The sequence below is a fragment of the Pieris napi genome, chromosome 16 (assembly GCF_905475465.1).
Source record: "Pieris napi chromosome 16, ilPieNapi1.2, whole genome shotgun sequence".
Taxonomy (NCBI): domain Eukaryota; kingdom Metazoa; phylum Arthropoda; class Insecta; order Lepidoptera; family Pieridae; genus Pieris; species Pieris napi.
Window position 1 is genome coordinate 4,649,385 of NC_062249.1, and position 17,769 is coordinate 4,667,153.

At 33.5% G+C, this 17,769-nt stretch overlaps 1 protein-coding gene across 18 annotated transcripts in view; it reads left to right on the top strand.

Moving 5' to 3' along the window:
- The window catches only part of LOC125057007 (muscle calcium channel subunit alpha-1), a 73,446-nt gene extending 55,932 nt beyond the window's left edge, over positions 1 to 17,514 (top strand). For 4 of the 18 annotated variants that reach the window (XM_047660396.1, XM_047660394.1, XM_047660401.1 and 1 more), the window contains 28 exons: positions 285 to 420; positions 1,259 to 1,425; positions 2,043 to 2,130; positions 3,490 to 3,597; positions 3,790 to 3,842; positions 3,914 to 4,051; positions 4,892 to 5,006; positions 5,621 to 5,751; positions 5,972 to 6,197; positions 6,484 to 6,582; positions 6,841 to 6,873; positions 7,766 to 7,951; positions 8,537 to 8,639; positions 8,760 to 8,923; positions 9,068 to 9,165; positions 9,331 to 9,419; positions 9,912 to 10,052; positions 10,748 to 10,913; positions 11,607 to 11,615; positions 12,493 to 12,667; positions 12,800 to 12,899; positions 13,181 to 13,256; positions 13,328 to 13,411; positions 13,661 to 14,142; positions 15,053 to 15,153; positions 15,788 to 15,894; positions 16,172 to 16,235; positions 16,300 to 17,514. In XM_047660396.1, coding sequence (XP_047516352.1) covers positions 285 to 420; positions 1,259 to 1,425; positions 2,043 to 2,130; positions 3,490 to 3,597; positions 3,790 to 3,842; positions 3,914 to 4,051; positions 4,892 to 5,006; positions 5,621 to 5,751; positions 5,972 to 6,197; positions 6,484 to 6,582; positions 6,841 to 6,873; positions 7,766 to 7,951; positions 8,537 to 8,639; positions 8,760 to 8,923; positions 9,068 to 9,165; positions 9,331 to 9,419; positions 9,912 to 10,052; positions 10,748 to 10,913; positions 11,607 to 11,615; positions 12,493 to 12,667; positions 12,800 to 12,899; positions 13,181 to 13,256; positions 13,328 to 13,411; positions 13,661 to 14,142; positions 15,053 to 15,153; positions 15,788 to 15,894; positions 16,172 to 16,235; positions 16,300 to 16,461 — 3,601 coding nt within the window. In that variant the 3' untranslated portion in view covers positions 16,462 to 17,514. Of the gene's footprint in view, positions 1 to 284; positions 421 to 1,258; positions 1,426 to 2,042; positions 2,131 to 2,481; positions 2,590 to 3,489; positions 3,598 to 3,789; positions 3,843 to 3,913; positions 4,052 to 4,891; positions 5,007 to 5,620; positions 5,752 to 5,971; positions 6,198 to 6,483; positions 6,583 to 6,840; positions 6,874 to 7,765; positions 7,952 to 8,536; positions 8,640 to 8,759; positions 8,924 to 9,067; positions 9,166 to 9,330; positions 9,420 to 9,911; positions 10,053 to 10,747; positions 10,914 to 11,606; positions 11,616 to 12,492; positions 12,668 to 12,799; positions 12,900 to 13,180; positions 13,257 to 13,327; positions 13,412 to 13,504; positions 13,543 to 13,660; positions 14,143 to 15,052; positions 15,154 to 15,787; positions 15,895 to 16,171; positions 16,236 to 16,299 lie in introns of those variants that run through there. The other 14 variants (XM_047660395.1, XM_047660400.1, XM_047660403.1 and 11 more) reach the window with 11 other exon arrangements.
- The last annotated feature ends 255 nt before the right edge of the window (positions 17,515 to 17,769 follow it).

The following is a 17,769-nucleotide window of genomic DNA, read 5'->3' on the forward strand; positions in this document are numbered from 1 at the left end:
TCAACCACTTTTTAATATAAACAATACCTAAATATAATCAAATTAAAAAATATCTTCTATCTCTACCTCCCCAAACGCGCATTGTCTTTCAGCTTTGAGATTATTATTTTAAGACCAAAAAATACAAGCAGTGCTTTATCAGCTTCTTTAAAAGATGAATTTTATTGAATATTGTGACATGGCATGGCCGATATTATGGCATGTGAGTGTATAATTTGAAAATATTAAAAAAATGCAGAATCTCCATCTACTTTGTAAAAGAGTAATAATACTTTTCCTGCTAGGTTTCGTGTGCTCTGCTACAAGATGTCAGCATCGTCGACGTTTGGCAATATCATCTTGGTGTGCATCATGCTCTCATCTGCCATGTTGGCTGCTGAAGATCCGTTAGATGCTGCTCAGAAGGGATTTAGGAACTATGTAAGAATGTTTTTTGGTATTTGTAATATCATATGGGTTACTCATTCTTATTTATTTGTCAATGTTCACCACATCATATATATAATGCTATATCTACAATATATATGTTACAAGCTATCTTTTCTAAAATGTATTTCAGAAAAGATAGCTGTCATATATGACAATAAAAGTAAACAAATGTTACAAAGAATGTAAAAATTACTAGTAAATTTTAATTAGGGGATTAGGTATCAAATAGGCATTTGACAATTTTTTTTTAAATTGATCAGCCTACTACAAAATATACTAAATCTGGCTGTGGATAAATAGCGTTGATTCTTTTATATTCGCGAAGAATTCGATAGAGATGCCTGAACTCCTAAGTTGGTTTTTACAGACGGAATTGGAAAATATTGCTGATTTTGATCTTTGAAAATGAATAGGGGACGATGTTATTGTTATGTAAGAGGTTAATGTTCTATTAACAATTTATATCAGAACGTAACACCGGCTAGAGATCTCCGATCGTACAGTTATCATTTTAAATTTCCTACGTCGCTATTATATTATATATATATATATATATATATATTTACGTCAAAATTTAAAAAAATCGATTTCAATTTGAAATGTGTATTTTGTAAAAAATACGATTCCATACATAGCTGTGTTTGTTGTAGTTAATAATAAAATAACTAAATGTACATACATAATTAAGCAATAGATAACGAAGCCCTTTATTAATTTAACTGTCCGTCAACCTTTTAGTCAACTCTCAAATTTTTTTACTAAAGCATAATTTAACAATATTGCAGTTGATTCTAATGCGGCTATAGTATTGAGAAGCATAATTTTCTAGCTCCTGAGTCAGTTCGACATCTTCTTCACGGGGATTTTCACGCTGGAGTTGTTCCTGAAGCTGGTGACGTATGGTCTCATCCTGCACCAGGGTGCCTTCCTGCGCTCCGCTTTCAACGTGCTTGATATGCTGGTTGTCTGCGTCTCACTTATCTCTATGAGCTTTAAGTAAGTTTTAAAATAAAACAGTAAGCATAATACGCCTAAGCGTTAAGCAATAAAAAATATTTAATGTATTAAATCACATAATTTAAATGGAAGTGAAAAAAATTGACGCTTATTACAACAATCGATACACGAATCGCTACAAGCGGTTGCTGCCGACCGCGCGCCACTCCCTCAAGTACAATAAAATACTAACTAATTCATCAAATCACGGACATTCTAAAGTAGTTGAAAAACTTATTAGTGTCTTCTCTCAGCTGGGGATACAAAGTATGAAATATTCGATGCTGTTCTCTTGATTGTAGTATTGGACGCACCCACATACTACGGTGTCTTCTACGCCTACGCTTGCGTAATAGTAGTACAAGTAGCAGTGTTTCTTCATCGAAATCCATCTTGTAAATGAACTCGCATCAGTATTATTTTGCGGTCGAACACAACTGCTCCAAGCAGTCGTAGTCGACTGCATTATGCGGTCGTGTACGACTTCAACGCGACCGCTCTACAGCAGTCGGTCTTGACTGCAACATGCGGTCCGTCTATGGCCAGCTTTAGAGTTAATAAAAAATAACTAAAAATAGCAAAGCTTTTTTTTAGCAAGCCTTTTTTTTATCCTTTAGGTCTGGTAGTATATCTGTGGTGAAAATATTGCGAGTGTTCAGGGTGCTGAGGCCACTTAGGGCCATCAACCGGGCCAAAGGTCTTAAGGTCAGTATTTTCATTTGCTGTTTATTCAATATAGCAATATAGCATTATATAATATTATTAAAATGTAAAAAGCGACAAAAGATAGATGATTTACATTGAAGTGAATAAAAAGGTGAAAAAGCGTTTAAGTACAGCGATCTTACTGTGTTTTCTAGATACCTACACACGCCTCTTTTGGTTAGTTTAGGTTTAGTTCAGGTATATTTATGGAAGTAAAGACTATGAGAATTTAAGATAATTTTAAATACCTGTTTGTGACTTGAAGTGCGTGAAAGGGGGACACAAATGTAAACTATGTAACAATGTCACAAAGATAATCTTTTGATTCATATTATTTTTAACTGGTTGTAGCACGTTGTGCAATGCGTGGTGGTTGCAATCAAAACGATCGGCAACATATTATTGGTAACGAACTTACTGCAATTCATGTTTGCGGTCATGGGAGTACAAATGTTCAAGGTAGGGGGCACTTGCGACAAACCTCGTACGATAACCACGTGTGCTGTTTTACACACATCCTCTATATACACTTCCATATCATACACCTTTGGGTATCAGCGTGTTCGGGACGATTGCTTGAGAATATCACTAACGTGATTCTTGCCAAGTTTTAAACGCCTTTTATGTATTAAATTGCTAGCATTAGGATAATTGAAACGTTTTCGTTTTTAAATCTGGCAAGAATGACATAAAATGTTATTAATAAAATTAAAGGCACTTGTGTGATTGCTTATTAATAATGGTTACCGCTGTTTTTATCTATAATCTATCCTTTTCTGTCTCCTATTATATAACAATTCATAATTTTACAAGACTGCATTTTGTTTCGGCACTTTATTAACGATTTTTTAAACGGGAAGTCCGTTTCTTCCGAGGGAGCGGTATTCCTTACAATGTGTCATAAGTTTTTTGAAGAACAATTTCTAACACGTTTTATTCTTACAAATGATGCTTTGAAAGTTGTATTCAGAATTTAATTAATCTGAAAATTCTTTAAAATATATCAATAACTGGTAACAATAATTTTTGGTATATATGTTGGTACAATGATTACAATATGACTAACGCGCACTCTCTGTTTAATTGACGTCATCAGCATTGACAGTTTCTATGACTAACAAGCATGACGACCAGACCCAAAGGTGTAGAGTCAACCAGACCAGACATTTAACCCCGAAAAAGTCATAGACCATAACCCCTACCTTGGCGTTTCAGTAGATCAGTCGATCTAACGTATGTAGAAATAACGTTCCATAAACCTTTGTGAATAATTTGTTGCTTTTCCCCTATGTCCTGATGCTGCGCCGGGCCGGATCCCTTGTCCATGGTAATGTATGAACTAATGGCATGCACCTGTAGTATGTGGTCAAATGTGTGATAGTAGCCATTAAGACGATAGGAAATATAATGTTAGTTACGTATTTGTTACAATTTATGTTCGCTGTGGTTGGTGTACAGTTGTTTAAGGTAAGGCTGCAATATTTTGTAATTATATTTTATATATGAAGCTTTTTAGTTTAACCATAATTTATAACACACGGCAGTGTTTTTTACTAAATTTTGCCTTCATATAATTTTATGTCGATAAAGTTTTCTATTGTAGCGCATGTAAAATAATTTTCAGCTTCTTAAGAAACTTAAGCAAAAGTTTTGTTTCAGGGTAAATTTTTTATGTGTAATGATATATCCAAAATGACGAAAGATGAATGCCAGTAAGTATTAATATAAAACATTTTTATTAAATACTTAATATTGTACTTTATGTGATATAATACTTTTTTAGGGGGACGTATTTGGTGTTTGAAAATCGTAATTACGTGGTAAGAGATAGAGAATGGAAGAAAAATGATTTTCATTTCGATAATGTTATGAAGGGGATGCTCACCCTTTTTACAGTATCTACTTTTGAAGGATGGCCAGGGTATGTTAATTATAATAATAAAACACACAACTTCAAAAATACAAATACTAACGTACCAAAGACCGAATTGTTACTAACTCTAACTCAAACTACAAATGCATATAATCTAAACAAATTTATTTAACAAAACAAATGTTTGAGGCAGCCTTGTTACTCATGTATCCGACCTTATTTATTCTTGGTTCTATGGGCTACAACGATGTTAGAGTACGCCGAGAATTCGCGCTTGTGATGTACTTCATAAAATTGTTACATGGCAAGGACAGTAATTTGACAGAACTTCAGTACCTTAACTTCAATGTACCTGATGGGTACGTCAGCGACACCGTCCGCCGTTACTTCATGTGCCCACAGCTCGGACAAACTTTTTGAAAAGGGCACAGATGATTTGGTGTATTAATTTAGTTAACGAATTACATAGGTTAACGGACCTTTTTCATTGTCCGTTGAGTAAACTGACAAAAGTTCTATTATTTTTTAGTTAATTTATTGTATTTTTATTATATAATTTTGTTTTTCCTAATTAATTACGTATGTTTGTTTTTTGTTTCGTCTGTAAATTTTATTAACTTATTGTGCACACTTGTCAATTTAGGGTTGCCTGTTAGGGCAAAAGCGTTTTTATAAATAAATGAATAAATATATAAGTTATTATATTATTATAATCTTACTGAATTTGCTTCTGTACGGTCTGTTCCGTCAAGATTTGGAATTAAAGTAGAATAACTCTTCTAAAGGAATAACTTTTTTAAGCAAGCTTATAGGAACAATATTTTGAAACAAACTCATTGTCAATATAAAAAAAATGCGCTGAATAATAATATATTTCACAACTTTCAGGTTATTGTATGTATCTATAGACTCAAATGCTGAAGATCGTGGTCCTATTACTAATTTCCGTCCAATTGTTGCTGCGTACTATATTATTTATATTATTATAATCGCCTTCTTCATGGTAAGTTTTATTACAAGTAACAATTTTGTTTATACTCTACTATGCACGAAAATAATGGAATTCTCCAAAGTTTTCTACTCGACAAATGTTTCTAAACTAAAGTCGTAAGGCACTGGTAAAGTTGAAGTTTCTATATTCTATATTGCAGTAAAAATGCAACATTTAATTATCAACATTTTCTTATTAAGAAACTAGGCAATCAACCCATACAGTTTCTATACTAATAGTTTGTTATACTACTCGGGAAATCAAAGTTTAAAACTCGTAAGATGAATCTCAAGTCCCAATTGTACCGTAAAGACGGGTCAATATGAAAAAAGAATAATAAAAATAGCCTTTATTCGAGTACACTATAACTATAGTAAGTCCATGTCTTTTAAGTTTTACACTAGTACTCGACCGCCAACGGAGTGAAGGCCTCCTCCAGATTCTTCCATTTGTCCCTATTTGTTGGGACAATTTTCAGTTTTTTCCCGTTATCCCTTTTATTTCCTCTTTCTTCTTCCCACTGGGCCCTTCCAAGTAAGGGTCTTTTTGACCCATCTGCCATTACAAATGCAGCCAAAGACGGGTCAATATTGAACCAATATAAAACTGAATATATCCTTTTGTAGGTAAACATATTCGTCGGTTTCGTCATAGTTACATTCCAAAACGAGGGTGAGCAGGAGTACAAGAACTGCGAGTTAGATAAGAACCAGAGGAATTGTATTGAATTCGCTTTAAAAGCAAAACCTATTAGGAGGTGGGTGGTTATTTATCAAATTGACTTAAATCAAGATTTTATAATATTTTTCAGTTAGTGAGTCCAATATGACTTTGTGTTTGAAATAACTGCTATAAAATATGTATAGAAAACTATTAGGAATTTTGCATTTGTACGTAAAAGCTTTTAAAACAGACTTCGAATTTCAAATATCACTTACGATAATCAAATTAAATGTACATTATTTATTATTTTCAAGGTATATTCCAAAGCACCGTATACAGTACAAAGTATGGTGGTTTGTGACTTCCCAGCCATTCGAGTATGCCATCTTCGTTCTCATCATGATCAACACAATCACACTTGCCATGAAGTACCACAACCAGCCCGTGGAGTACAGTAAAGCGTTGGATATGCTGAACATGATCTTTACCGCGGTGTTTGCTCTGGAGTTCATCTTTAAACTTGCGGCCTTTAGATTTAAGGTATATATTTACTCCTACTGGAAAATAGTTTTTAAAATTTTGGTATCATTTCTTTTGAAGTCTATTTATAGGCTTTTTTTGGCACTATGTATTTATTTTTACAAATAGGTTTTTCTAAATTAGTGATTTACCATTAGCTAAACTAGTGTTCTATATTTTTGCATCATATCATTTGATAATACGTTATATTCGGACTAGGTAGGTACCGGTTGGGAGTTAGAATTTAGTCAAAATTGCAGTGATATCTTCGATATTTGTTCTAACTTCATAACTTTGATTATTTCAGAACTATTTCGGAGATGCGTGGAATACGTTCGACTTCATTATAGTCCTTGGTAGCATCATAGACATCGTCGTATCACAAGTAAACGAACTTAAAAACCAGGTAACAGCACAGAGCACTAGACAACACCATAGGTAACACTATTATGGTTGGTTTAAATTTAAAAAAAAAAACAAAATATTTGCTAATAATCGCGTAAATTCCATTCCACAAAAGAACCACATTTTAAATATGTTATTAATGAATTTAGACCAATCTAATTTTAGACAGTGCGGTACTGTCCCTTGCATGGAGGATATTGATGTTGTGATAACAACAATCTTCTTGATGTTGTAGTTACTTATTCACACCGTGTTTCAGGGAAGTGGTCTGCCAAGAACGCATGTTGTTAAGGTAAGTTAGCTCGATGTTACTATATTAACTTGACCAAAAATTACCTTTATTCAACGTTAAGAAGTAGGATGAAGTAACGAATGACGTTGTGATTTGAAAGTCGATGAAACGAAAAATCAACAGTAAAAAGAGACAGCCGCATAAATTCATAAGATTTAACGTGGGAGAAAATGAGATAGGAAGAATTATAGAGTGTATACAATTTTGTTTATTTGATCATTGTCTGAAATAAAAAGAAACGTAATCTTTGGTCAAGTGTTCTCCGCTCTGAAAACTATATAAAAGATACAATATGTTTATCTTCTACAGTCAATGTTACTAATAGTCTTAGCTTTGTAGTCTATATCGTAAGCTTTTGATGTAAAAACTGGGACAGTTACAATAAATACATATGTGCACACGCACAAACACATTTATAAATATTCAGTAAAGACGAATAAACTAAAAAAAATTAGTAGTACAAAGCTTACGCACATATGCATAAGTACGAATATTTTAGATTTCTGTAAATAAAAAGTATTATTTGTAATGTAAGCACCGATTACAATAATTAATAAACAAAAAAAAAATAACTTCATTAATTAATCTTTTTAGTTATACTACACACATGTAACTTTCGATTGGAAGTAGCTTACCTTAGTATATAGTGCAAAATTGAAATTTTTGTCAAAGTTCAGAGATCTTATATGATTCAACTTTCGTTAATTATGTCGACGCATATTCTTGTTTAGCTGTTGTGTTCTATTTTAAAACCAATTCAAATCTGAAAAGTGATTCAATTTTAAAAACCTGCAACAACGTATTTGCTTCTTAAAAATGTAAGAAACATTACTTAATAAATTTAATCACGCTACCACCAATACCTTATTACATAAATATTAAACTATTACAGGAAAGCTCAATTCCATCGATAAATTTCTTCCGTCTGTTCCGTGTCATGAGACTCGTCAAGCTGCTGTCAAGAGGAGAGGGCATCCGAACTCTGTTATGGACCTTCATAAAATCCTTTCAAGCCCTACCCTATGTGGCTCTCCTTATTTTGATGCTGTTTTTTATATACGCTGTAGTCGGAATGCAGGTAAGACGTAAAAAATATGAATAAAACATTTTAACTAGTTCTAATAGTTCCGTTTCCAACAAGTTATTTTTGGCAAGTCTGAATATCACCGATTGTAGAGGATGTTTTTATATCATACTAGCTGACCGGGCAAACGTCGTTTTGCCATTGTTATCATTTATAATAAAAAATAGGGGTTGATCGTAGAAGGGTGAAAATTGAGGACTGTATGTATTTTTGTATTTTGTATCATAAAAAAAAGAAATTAAAAATTTTGTCTAAAAAATAAAATTTAGGGGTGGACTACCCCTAACATTTAGGGGGATGAAAAATAGATGTTGGCCGATTCTCATAGATACCGGATAAGCATAAAAAATTTCATCAAAATCGGTCAAGCCGTTTCGGAGGAGTACGGCAACGAAAACTGTGACACGAGAATTTTATATACATATTAGATTAATCTGACGACCGTCTTGCAGTTCGTTTCCCGGCGAAGAACTTATTATATCGGATGGGTCATATATAGCCTTATAAAATATCAACGGACGCAGTTAAGTACCCGTCTCATATTACGAGGCATTAATAACTAGTTTTTTTTTCTTTTAGGTATTCGGTAAAATAGCGATAGACGACGAAACGCCAATAACGAGAAACAATCACTTTCAAACATTCCCACAGGCGATTCTAGTATTATTCCGATCAGCTACAGGTAAAAATATATGTATTATTTGTTAAAAAACATAAATTTCATATAAAAACACTAATAAATATTCTAGATCTAAATATGATGATGATGAAAGACTAAATTATATATTTTAATTTCTCATAGGTGAAGCATGGCAAGACATAATGATGGGTGTTTCCCCGGATCCCGATGTAAAATGTGATGAAAACTATAGAGATGAAGGGGAAGAGGGGACCAGTAGTGAATCCTGTGGGAGTGTTCTAGCTTTTCCCTATTTTATCTCATTTTACGTGCTGTGTTCTTTTTTGGTGAGTTCTAAATTCAAAAATAAAAAAAAACTTCCCAATTATTATAGTATTACTGTACTAACGTTTTTGTCGAATTATGTCAATGTAATAGAAAAATACATAAGCAAGATTACTAGGTAAAAATTCTATATGATTTTATTCCAGATTATTAATTTATTCGTGGCAGTCATTATGGATAACTTTGACTATTTGACTAGAGACTGGTCAATATTGGGACCACATCACTTAGATGAATTTATAAGGTATGAAAACATTTCCTAATATTAAATCCGCTAAATCGATCTAGATTCCAAATAAAACAACTTGTAATTTACGCATAGTTACTTATATTTGTTAAGCTGAGATAATGCAGTATTTTTGGACCATTGTGTTTATAACTCAGTACAATGGTCATTTTATCTTTTCAGGTTATGGAGTGAATATGATCCTGACGCAAAGGGTCGAATAAAACATTTAGATGTAGTGACGTTGTTAAGGAAAATAAGCCCGCCTTTAGGTAATTTAAAATATAGACACCAGACAGAGATAAGACATAGTAACTTACGTAAAACAATTTAACTAAACGCGTTTAAAAGTTCCAATCTGTTAAAATTCACTTTAACTTGTCGCTATTAAGCCGGCGCCCTAACTCTCTTACTTCCAATAGCGACAACGATACTCAAACTCAAAATAACTTTTTCATAGGTAAACAAGTACACGTATGAACGTCAAAAAAGAAGTTAAATTAATTGTAAATTTACATTTACTACCAGTTCGCAAGTCAAGGGCGGAGCGGGCAAGAAGAACTGGCAAGAAACTTTCCGCCACTCTTTTTAATCGCTCAGTTTGAGTAATACAAATTGTTTGAAATCAATCCCAAGGATCATTTAAATATTCGTCAAATTTATAAAAAGCTTTATTGATTAATTTACGTTTAACGCCTTGAGTTACTCGTACACATGTGTACTTGCGTACCTACTCATTTCATTCATGACTTTCTTATTTTCAGGTTTCGGCAAGCTATGTCCTCATAGAGTAGCCTGTAAGCGTCTAGTCTCTATGAACATGCCACTTAATTCAGATGGCACCGTGCTCTTTAATGCCACACTCTTTGCTGTGGTCAGAACTTCACTAAAGATCAAAACGGATGGTAAGTTAACATATAAAAATGTGCTACTTTTTAATCTACAAAACACATCTGACAAGGTTTATATATAAGTAATCAAAACGGTACACAAGATAAGAAACATAAACATAAGATCAGAGACGAAAGCAATTGGTGCTCTAAGCCACGCAAAAAAACTGAAGTGGAAGTGGGCGGGTCGTGGAGCGCGCCTCACAGATCACAGATGGACGAAAACAGTAACTATATGGAGAGGCCCACCAGGCAAACGATACAGAGGCAGACCCTACGCTTGATGGGAAGATAGCATCAAAAAGATCGCGGGTCCTCAATGGATTCAAATAGCTCGGGATAGAGAAAGATGGCACGCCTTGGAGAAGACCTTTACCGAGAGGTTTCCTGATACATACTAACTGTAAAAAATATTTACTAACACAGGTTAATTAGACTAAAGTGTATCAGGAAATAATTTAAGGCTAAAAATAAAATAAATCAATCAATCAAAACGGGTTACAACGCAGACACAATTTTGTGTTTTTGTTCTGTTCGAAACCGAACTCAGGAAATTCTGGTAAACGTGCGTGTATTATGCGACATAAGATTTTTGCAGGACAAAACACTTTTAAACTTAACTATTCATGAATACGTTAAAGTATCATGGTTAGTTAAACATTCACAAAAAACCGTACTAATATTTAATCAAAGTATTCATCTAATTTCAGGCAATATAGACGATTGTAATACTGAATTGAGAGCTGTAATAAAAAAGATTTGGAAGCGAACCTCACCGAAACTGCTGGACCAAGTTGTACCACCACCAGGTGATCCCAACGAGATCACCGTTGGAAAGTTTTACGCAACATTCTTAATACAAGACTATTTCAGAAGGTATACAAATGTATTAAATTAGTATTGTATCAGAGTATTTATGTATAACAATTACATAACTGAAGTATTAAGGTTGATTTGCAAGAACACTCTATGCACAGCAGAATAGGTGTCAAATAATTGGCAAGTTTTGTTATATCGGAGTCGTTTTTTGAGTCTCTCCCTACAAATTTTTACCAAGTTACCTGCTAAGACTGAACTAAACAGCAATAAGCAATTCTCATAGCTTTAATGTATACCTATATGTTACAGTATAATGAAAGTATAGACTAATAAAAAGTGTTATCGATATTGCGGCGGTTTGGCCAAAACTATTTGAAATAACTATTTAACAAATGCTATGAACGATACGTTCAGCTTAATTTCTTCCTCGTTACACTATCAGCAAGGTACAAGAGTTATTTTTTGTTATTCAAAATAACAACGTAACGAGTATTGTTAATATCAAAAATTAATACAGATAACTTACAGAAAAGTTAAACAAATAATTAACTTTTGATATTTTAAAATTATAAAAGGATCTTGTATCGTTGCTGATATAAAATAATTGTATTTAAAATAAGTAAATTTTTTATGAGCTTTTGAGTGGGCACATATTTAATAAGCCAAAACAGATGTGTTTTATGATTGGTTTCTTATATGATATTTTTGTTACGTTCAGTTTAACACTGACCTTGTATTTTTGTTTCATAGGAATCACGCGTAAGTATCAAAGGAAACGTATGTTGCTAGGAAACAGAATGTACCCTTTAGTTGTTAAAAGATTGAGCTAGAAACTTGTGTGTCGCGGTGTTTCGTCAGAATTCCGTTTCTTATCCAAAAAGCTATCTTTTTAAATTAATTACCAATTACATTCATATATCCCAAAAGCGTGAGCCTACCTACGTTATCATAATATTTGCATTTAGAGACATTAAGATGTTACACGCCAACATCTCAAGGCCCTTCAGATGAAGGACGAACTAAAAATCAAACTGCACTGCATGTATTGTTGTAAGGAAACACCACAACACTTAAGTACTACAGCTTCGAATGATGTTAGAACAAAATTTGACAACAGAATTCAAAAATATAGATGTTTTCGATTGTACCCCGCATGGTTCTTCAAGGTTTAAGTTTTCTTTTGAGGCCTTAGCCCATTCCTTCACAAAGCTAACTCCCGATCCGTAAGCAGGCATGCTTGGATTTTTCCCGGGTATTTCATTTGTTTTCCATTTATTCATTGTTATATGTTGTGTTTTTGTGATATTTTGTTAAACGGAGAAATACATAACCCATTCCACGCTCAAAACAGAAATATTACAGATATTATGCGAATCAAATAGCAGAGCTTAAGAATTAAAGTTTTACAAAGCATAGAATTTCTAGGCATATATAGATGTGAAATTAGCTTAGTCACAATATAGAGAACAGAAACCTTTGCCAGCTTTATAGGTACAAGCGAGTACTCATATAGTCAACACATCAGTCATAAACATAAGAACATTAGCGATTAGAATTGTGTAAATATTCCATCAGAAAACCATAGCGATTTAATTCAATCGTGAAATAGTTTTTGAAACGTTTTTATGACATGAAGGTTCAAAAAGCGAAAGGAACAGGAGATGAGAGCTAGTGCTGGTGGCGAAGTGGTTCAGCAGATGACGCTACAGGCTGGTTTGAGAACCCTGCATGAAGCTGGTCCTGAACTGAAGCGAGCTATCTCCGGATGTCTAGATGATGTTGATGCTAACTTAGACTTACCAATGCACCGGGTGAGTTATATTCTGAAAAAGGTTTTTCTGTTTAGAATTCAGACGTGAATAGGAACTGTCATATAACCTGAATGTCAGAATTCTATTTTCAAAATATCAACAGAATGATGAGAATAAGGCTACTATTTTCAGAGAAATCACTCACTTTTCGGCGGCGTCTGGTCAAGCATTCGACGACATGGACCCAATAGGAACTTAAACAGACAACGGAAACCTGGAGATCCTCCAGCAGGTATTTAAAAAAAATATAAGAATCTATATTTATATACTTAAAACTAATCGTGATTACGTTCAACGTTTTCATCGCTAAACCAATTTTATCAAAGCTAATTAAAGAGAAAGGCGGGAGGGACTATTAGGAATTTACTGAATTTACTACTACTAATTGTGTACAGTAACTACAAATGTATGCATACTTGCAAATAATTTTATTTAATAAATATTTAGTGTAAATAAGGTTTAATAAAGATGTATGTACTATTTTATTCTATATAAAATTTGATTATTTTTTAGAAGGCGTCGGAAACCATCTAAGTTCGATGATGCAAAAGGAATATGGAGTTGGTCCTCTGCCTTTAACGCCAAATTTGTAAGTAGTAACATCGATTATTCATAGTTTCGTAAGTTATTCAGTTAATAATAATCATTTTAAATCTATAGAGCAAATGGGCAACCCAAAGAACACATACCAATGCGTCCGCTGATACTCAATGGGGAGTCAGAAAAGATTTATCAGGTGTTAGAGTAAGTAACAAAACATTTATTAATCGGAAGTGTAACATTCTAATATTTTTAAAAACTCAAAGAAACTCATAGAAACATCGCTTATTATTGCAGAAGAACAACAAACAATCTTAAGAACGCTATTTATCAAGGTAGCTAAAACGTGTGATTTTTCGAGTGAACTCTGTAGATATAATGTTTTAGCACTAACTTGCATCGTGTGAATAACACATAACACTTTCTTACACACGCTTTCCTTTGGATGGACAGCAATCAGCGGTCAAACTATCCAGAAATGCTGGGACAGATCGGGCTGGCGTTTGGCTGTGTCAATTACCTGTCGACCCCGGAATCAAGCAAAGCACCTACCAATCGACAAAAGGTTCACCCAGAAGACAACGCATCTATAGAAAAACTTACAATACCACGGAAAGCGTCGCCCGAAGATAAAACACCCTCCCCTATAACGGATACGATACAGCCAAAGATTTCTCCGTTACTGGCAGGGGAGATAACGCCTGCTTTAGAGTCGAAGACAATGACTCTGTACGGCTACAATGCAGCAGCAAAACTGCCGTTTGCGTTTTCACATGCCCCGTGCATGCAGCAGCAGCGGGCTAGTAGAGGAGGAGAGAGGAGAAGTCTCCGAACAATTCGGCCAATGGCGGCAGGTCGGATGGTGCGCAGCGCGTCTTCGGGCGCTGCCACGCATGCGCAGCACACGCGTCATGTAGATCGCCCGCATTCGCCAGGTCCGCACCTTGTAGGAAGTTTCCTTTTTCAAATAACTTCTAGATCTTTTTTCTATGAATTTGATTACTAAAATTCCAACTCTATCAAATAATCTTTCCTCTGCAAATACCTACTTTTCTTATATTTGTAACTTCTTAAGAAAAATATCCTTTTTAGAATTTATGGTTCTTTTGACGTGTCCGGCAGAACGTTTATCTAATGTGTCTTATAACTCTAGTATTTTGTTTAGTAATTCTTTAAATGTTCTGGGTAAGAAAATTGTATATTAAACGAAGGAAACTTTCTATGCTTTTCATCAACACGCACTAATTTTATATTCAAGCTTATAGGAGTTCGATGGGTTCTGACAAATTCAGGAACATTTAACGATACGACGTGTCGAAACTGTATTAACACATACATGGCTTTGCAAAAAACATAATTTTCACATTAAAAATATTTTCACACGCATTTAAGCACACTAACCTAACAAAATATGTCATAACTTAATAAGTAGTCACTGTCATTTTAACAGGGTACTTACATGGCACGTAAACTAACCTATATGAAGAACTGTTTAGAATAGATAGTTATTAGAACTATCATGCTTAATGCACGATATTAAATCTCATGAGGACGATAAATTAAATGTTAGGTAATCATTGCGTATACCTTCACTGCTTTATTATAGAATATTTAGGACTAGCTTATATGCTTCATACATAGAAGAATAGTTGCTAGATTTAGATTTGCATTGAACTAAAGTTAATTTAGAAACATTAGCTAAAATAATTATGAATTAAATAAAAGTGTTATCTAACACAAATATTAAAGGAAAAACTTCCGAGATAAGAACATTTAAAAACGGACATTGCAGATAAAGAATCCTAAGAATATAAAAACGGAAATATAAGCTTATCTAAATAACAGGCGGAGATAGTGCTGGGCGTGGTGTGATGTCTCTACCAGGCAGCCCTCGCAATAGTTCATCAGTGCCAGTTGTGGGGTCTGCAGAAAGCCTTGTAACTAGGGTAAGATAAAAATCATTGCCATTGCTACGACTATTTAATTAATTGACAGTGAAAACTCTATTACACTTCCAACATTAATCTAATAAGTATATAAAATTCTCGTGTCGCGGTGTTTGTGGTTAAACTCCTCCGAAACGGCTCGACCGATTCTCATGAAATTTTGTGTGCATATTGGGTATGTCTGAGAATCGGACAACATCTAACGTTAAGGGTACCCCCCTAAATATTTTTTTTTATTTCAAAAAAAAATACATACAACCCCTAACTTTCACCCCTCTACGATCAACCCCTATTTTTGTATTATAAATGATATACATGGCAAAACGACGTTTGCCCGGTCAGCTAGTACCTAATAATATATCTGAATAATTGCAAACGTTTGAAAAAATAAGTTGTTGGAAACATTTTAAGTCCGTCGTCGATTCAATGGATCTTCTATAATATATATATAGAACCCCCATTAGATTGTTGTCATTGTGTCTCTATGTTGACTTTTTAAACTATCAGTACCGTTTCTTTATTCTATCGCGTGAAGTGATATAGAATTTCTCCTGAATATGGACCTAGTTTAAGATGTTTGAAACTAAAATTCCGTTTACGTAATTTCAATAAAACTAATTGTAAATTTCAACAGGTTTTAACAGAACAAGGACTTGGAGAATATTGCGATCCGGAATTTGTAAGGAATACATCTAGGGAAATGCAAGAAGCGTTGGATATGACACAAGAACAGATGGACAGGTACCAGATTATTTTAAAGTTGATAAGTAATTTAAAATTGATTTGTAAGTTGGAGGAAACTTTAATATGCCTTATAATCAGAAGTTTAAGCATTAGAAGGTTTATCTAAGTACACAAATAGGTATTTGTGCACGATCCAGAAGTTCTGTGCTAACAGTGTATGAAATATAACAGGAAATAAAAATGCACTGGCACATGACGACTCAGCAAGTTTATAAATAATCTAAAGTACCACCTAGTAGGTACATCTAATACTTATTTTCTCTTTCGATTGCAGGGCAGCGCACCAGTTAATGATACAAGAGAGGAATATAAAACTCGCCCAAAACCAACCACAAGTTGTAAGTATCACTGAATATACAATATTATGTTTATCGTTCTTTTGACGGCGTAATGAATGTATAGGGGGACATTTGGACTGTTATAGGGCGACATCCTAGCTCGTCAATACCATCCTTTTCACCAGCCCGCGGCTCCACCACTCAAGCGGTTATAGCACCGACTGACACTCGGCCTAGCGCCAAACACCACAGGACCAAGCGAAAACGGAAGCCTGTGCTCGTCTAAACTAGACCTTGTGAATATTTTACTTATATACACTAGGTGGTCATGCTCAAATTTTCGTTAATTTACTCTTAGACTTTTCGATGAATTTGTTTGACTCGACCAGGCGGAACAAATTAGGTACTAGGTAACTGTGTCAACAGTATAAAGTGAGATTCGTAGAAATTAAAATAATTATATAGTAAAGGTTAAATAGATGTATGTATGAACTTAGCAGGATTTTGTTTTGAAATTTGACGTAATCTTTAGAATTTGCAATTAAATTGTAAATAAAGTTAGCTGAGACTATCTTATTCAGTTTCTGTTCTTAATAGAATAGACTCTGACGCTGTTGTAAGAACTGAACATTACTATCAATGTTAGTAAATTCCAGTAGACACCAATGCTAAAAATACTGAGTTGCAAATTCTATATAAATATTTTGATTTTTAAAACTTCTATTGGTAGATTTAAAATTTGCGTTAAATTCAAAAATATACAGTTAATTTAAATATGATATAACAGTATTAAATATTAGCTAGGTATTAAATTGTTTGGCCTGATCTATAATATCAAAATTGATTTTCCCTTGATATTGTCAGACTGAAAGTAGTGTTGCTAGAAATTTTGATTTATTTTTTATCTACTCCTAATCCATATTCTAATTCAAAAGTCGAATGACAATACAAAACTTGAAGACTTTAAATAAATTTTATAGTTCTTTTTATATGATATTAAACAATCCTACATAATGATTCTTCCTTTTGGGTTTTTTTTTTGTTAGAAATTTACCCATACTAAGATAAAAATGTTTACATGGTCAGCAGAAATAAAAAATGATACCTTCTAAAACTGCCTATTTATAAATTAAACAAAAATATGTTGCTTAAAGTTCTTCAGAATTTTAAACTTACTTTACTGTCAATGAATACCCATAAGGTTTGGCTTGTAAAAATATGAAAGACAGTAGAATTTAATATTAATTTAAGTGGCATCAATATAGTATTCTATTGTATTTAAATGTAAAAAGAACATGATCCAGTTTGACAAGCATATTCAAAATTGTACTTGCGACACCAAAAAAAATTAATGTGTATGAAACACTTTGGAGAGTCCATAATAGTCGGTGTTGCCAGTTACAAATTATAGTCTTAGGGATTACCCTTATAAGTGCCCTTCTGAGACATTGTAAATTATAAATGAATAAAGTGTTATAAAATCTTACCCATTTTACCATAAATCACATTCCTATAGGGTTAAGATTTAAAACTTCATAATCAGTGTTATAACAATTGGTCTTAAAATATTTTTATTACCTGTTAAAACCTTAAA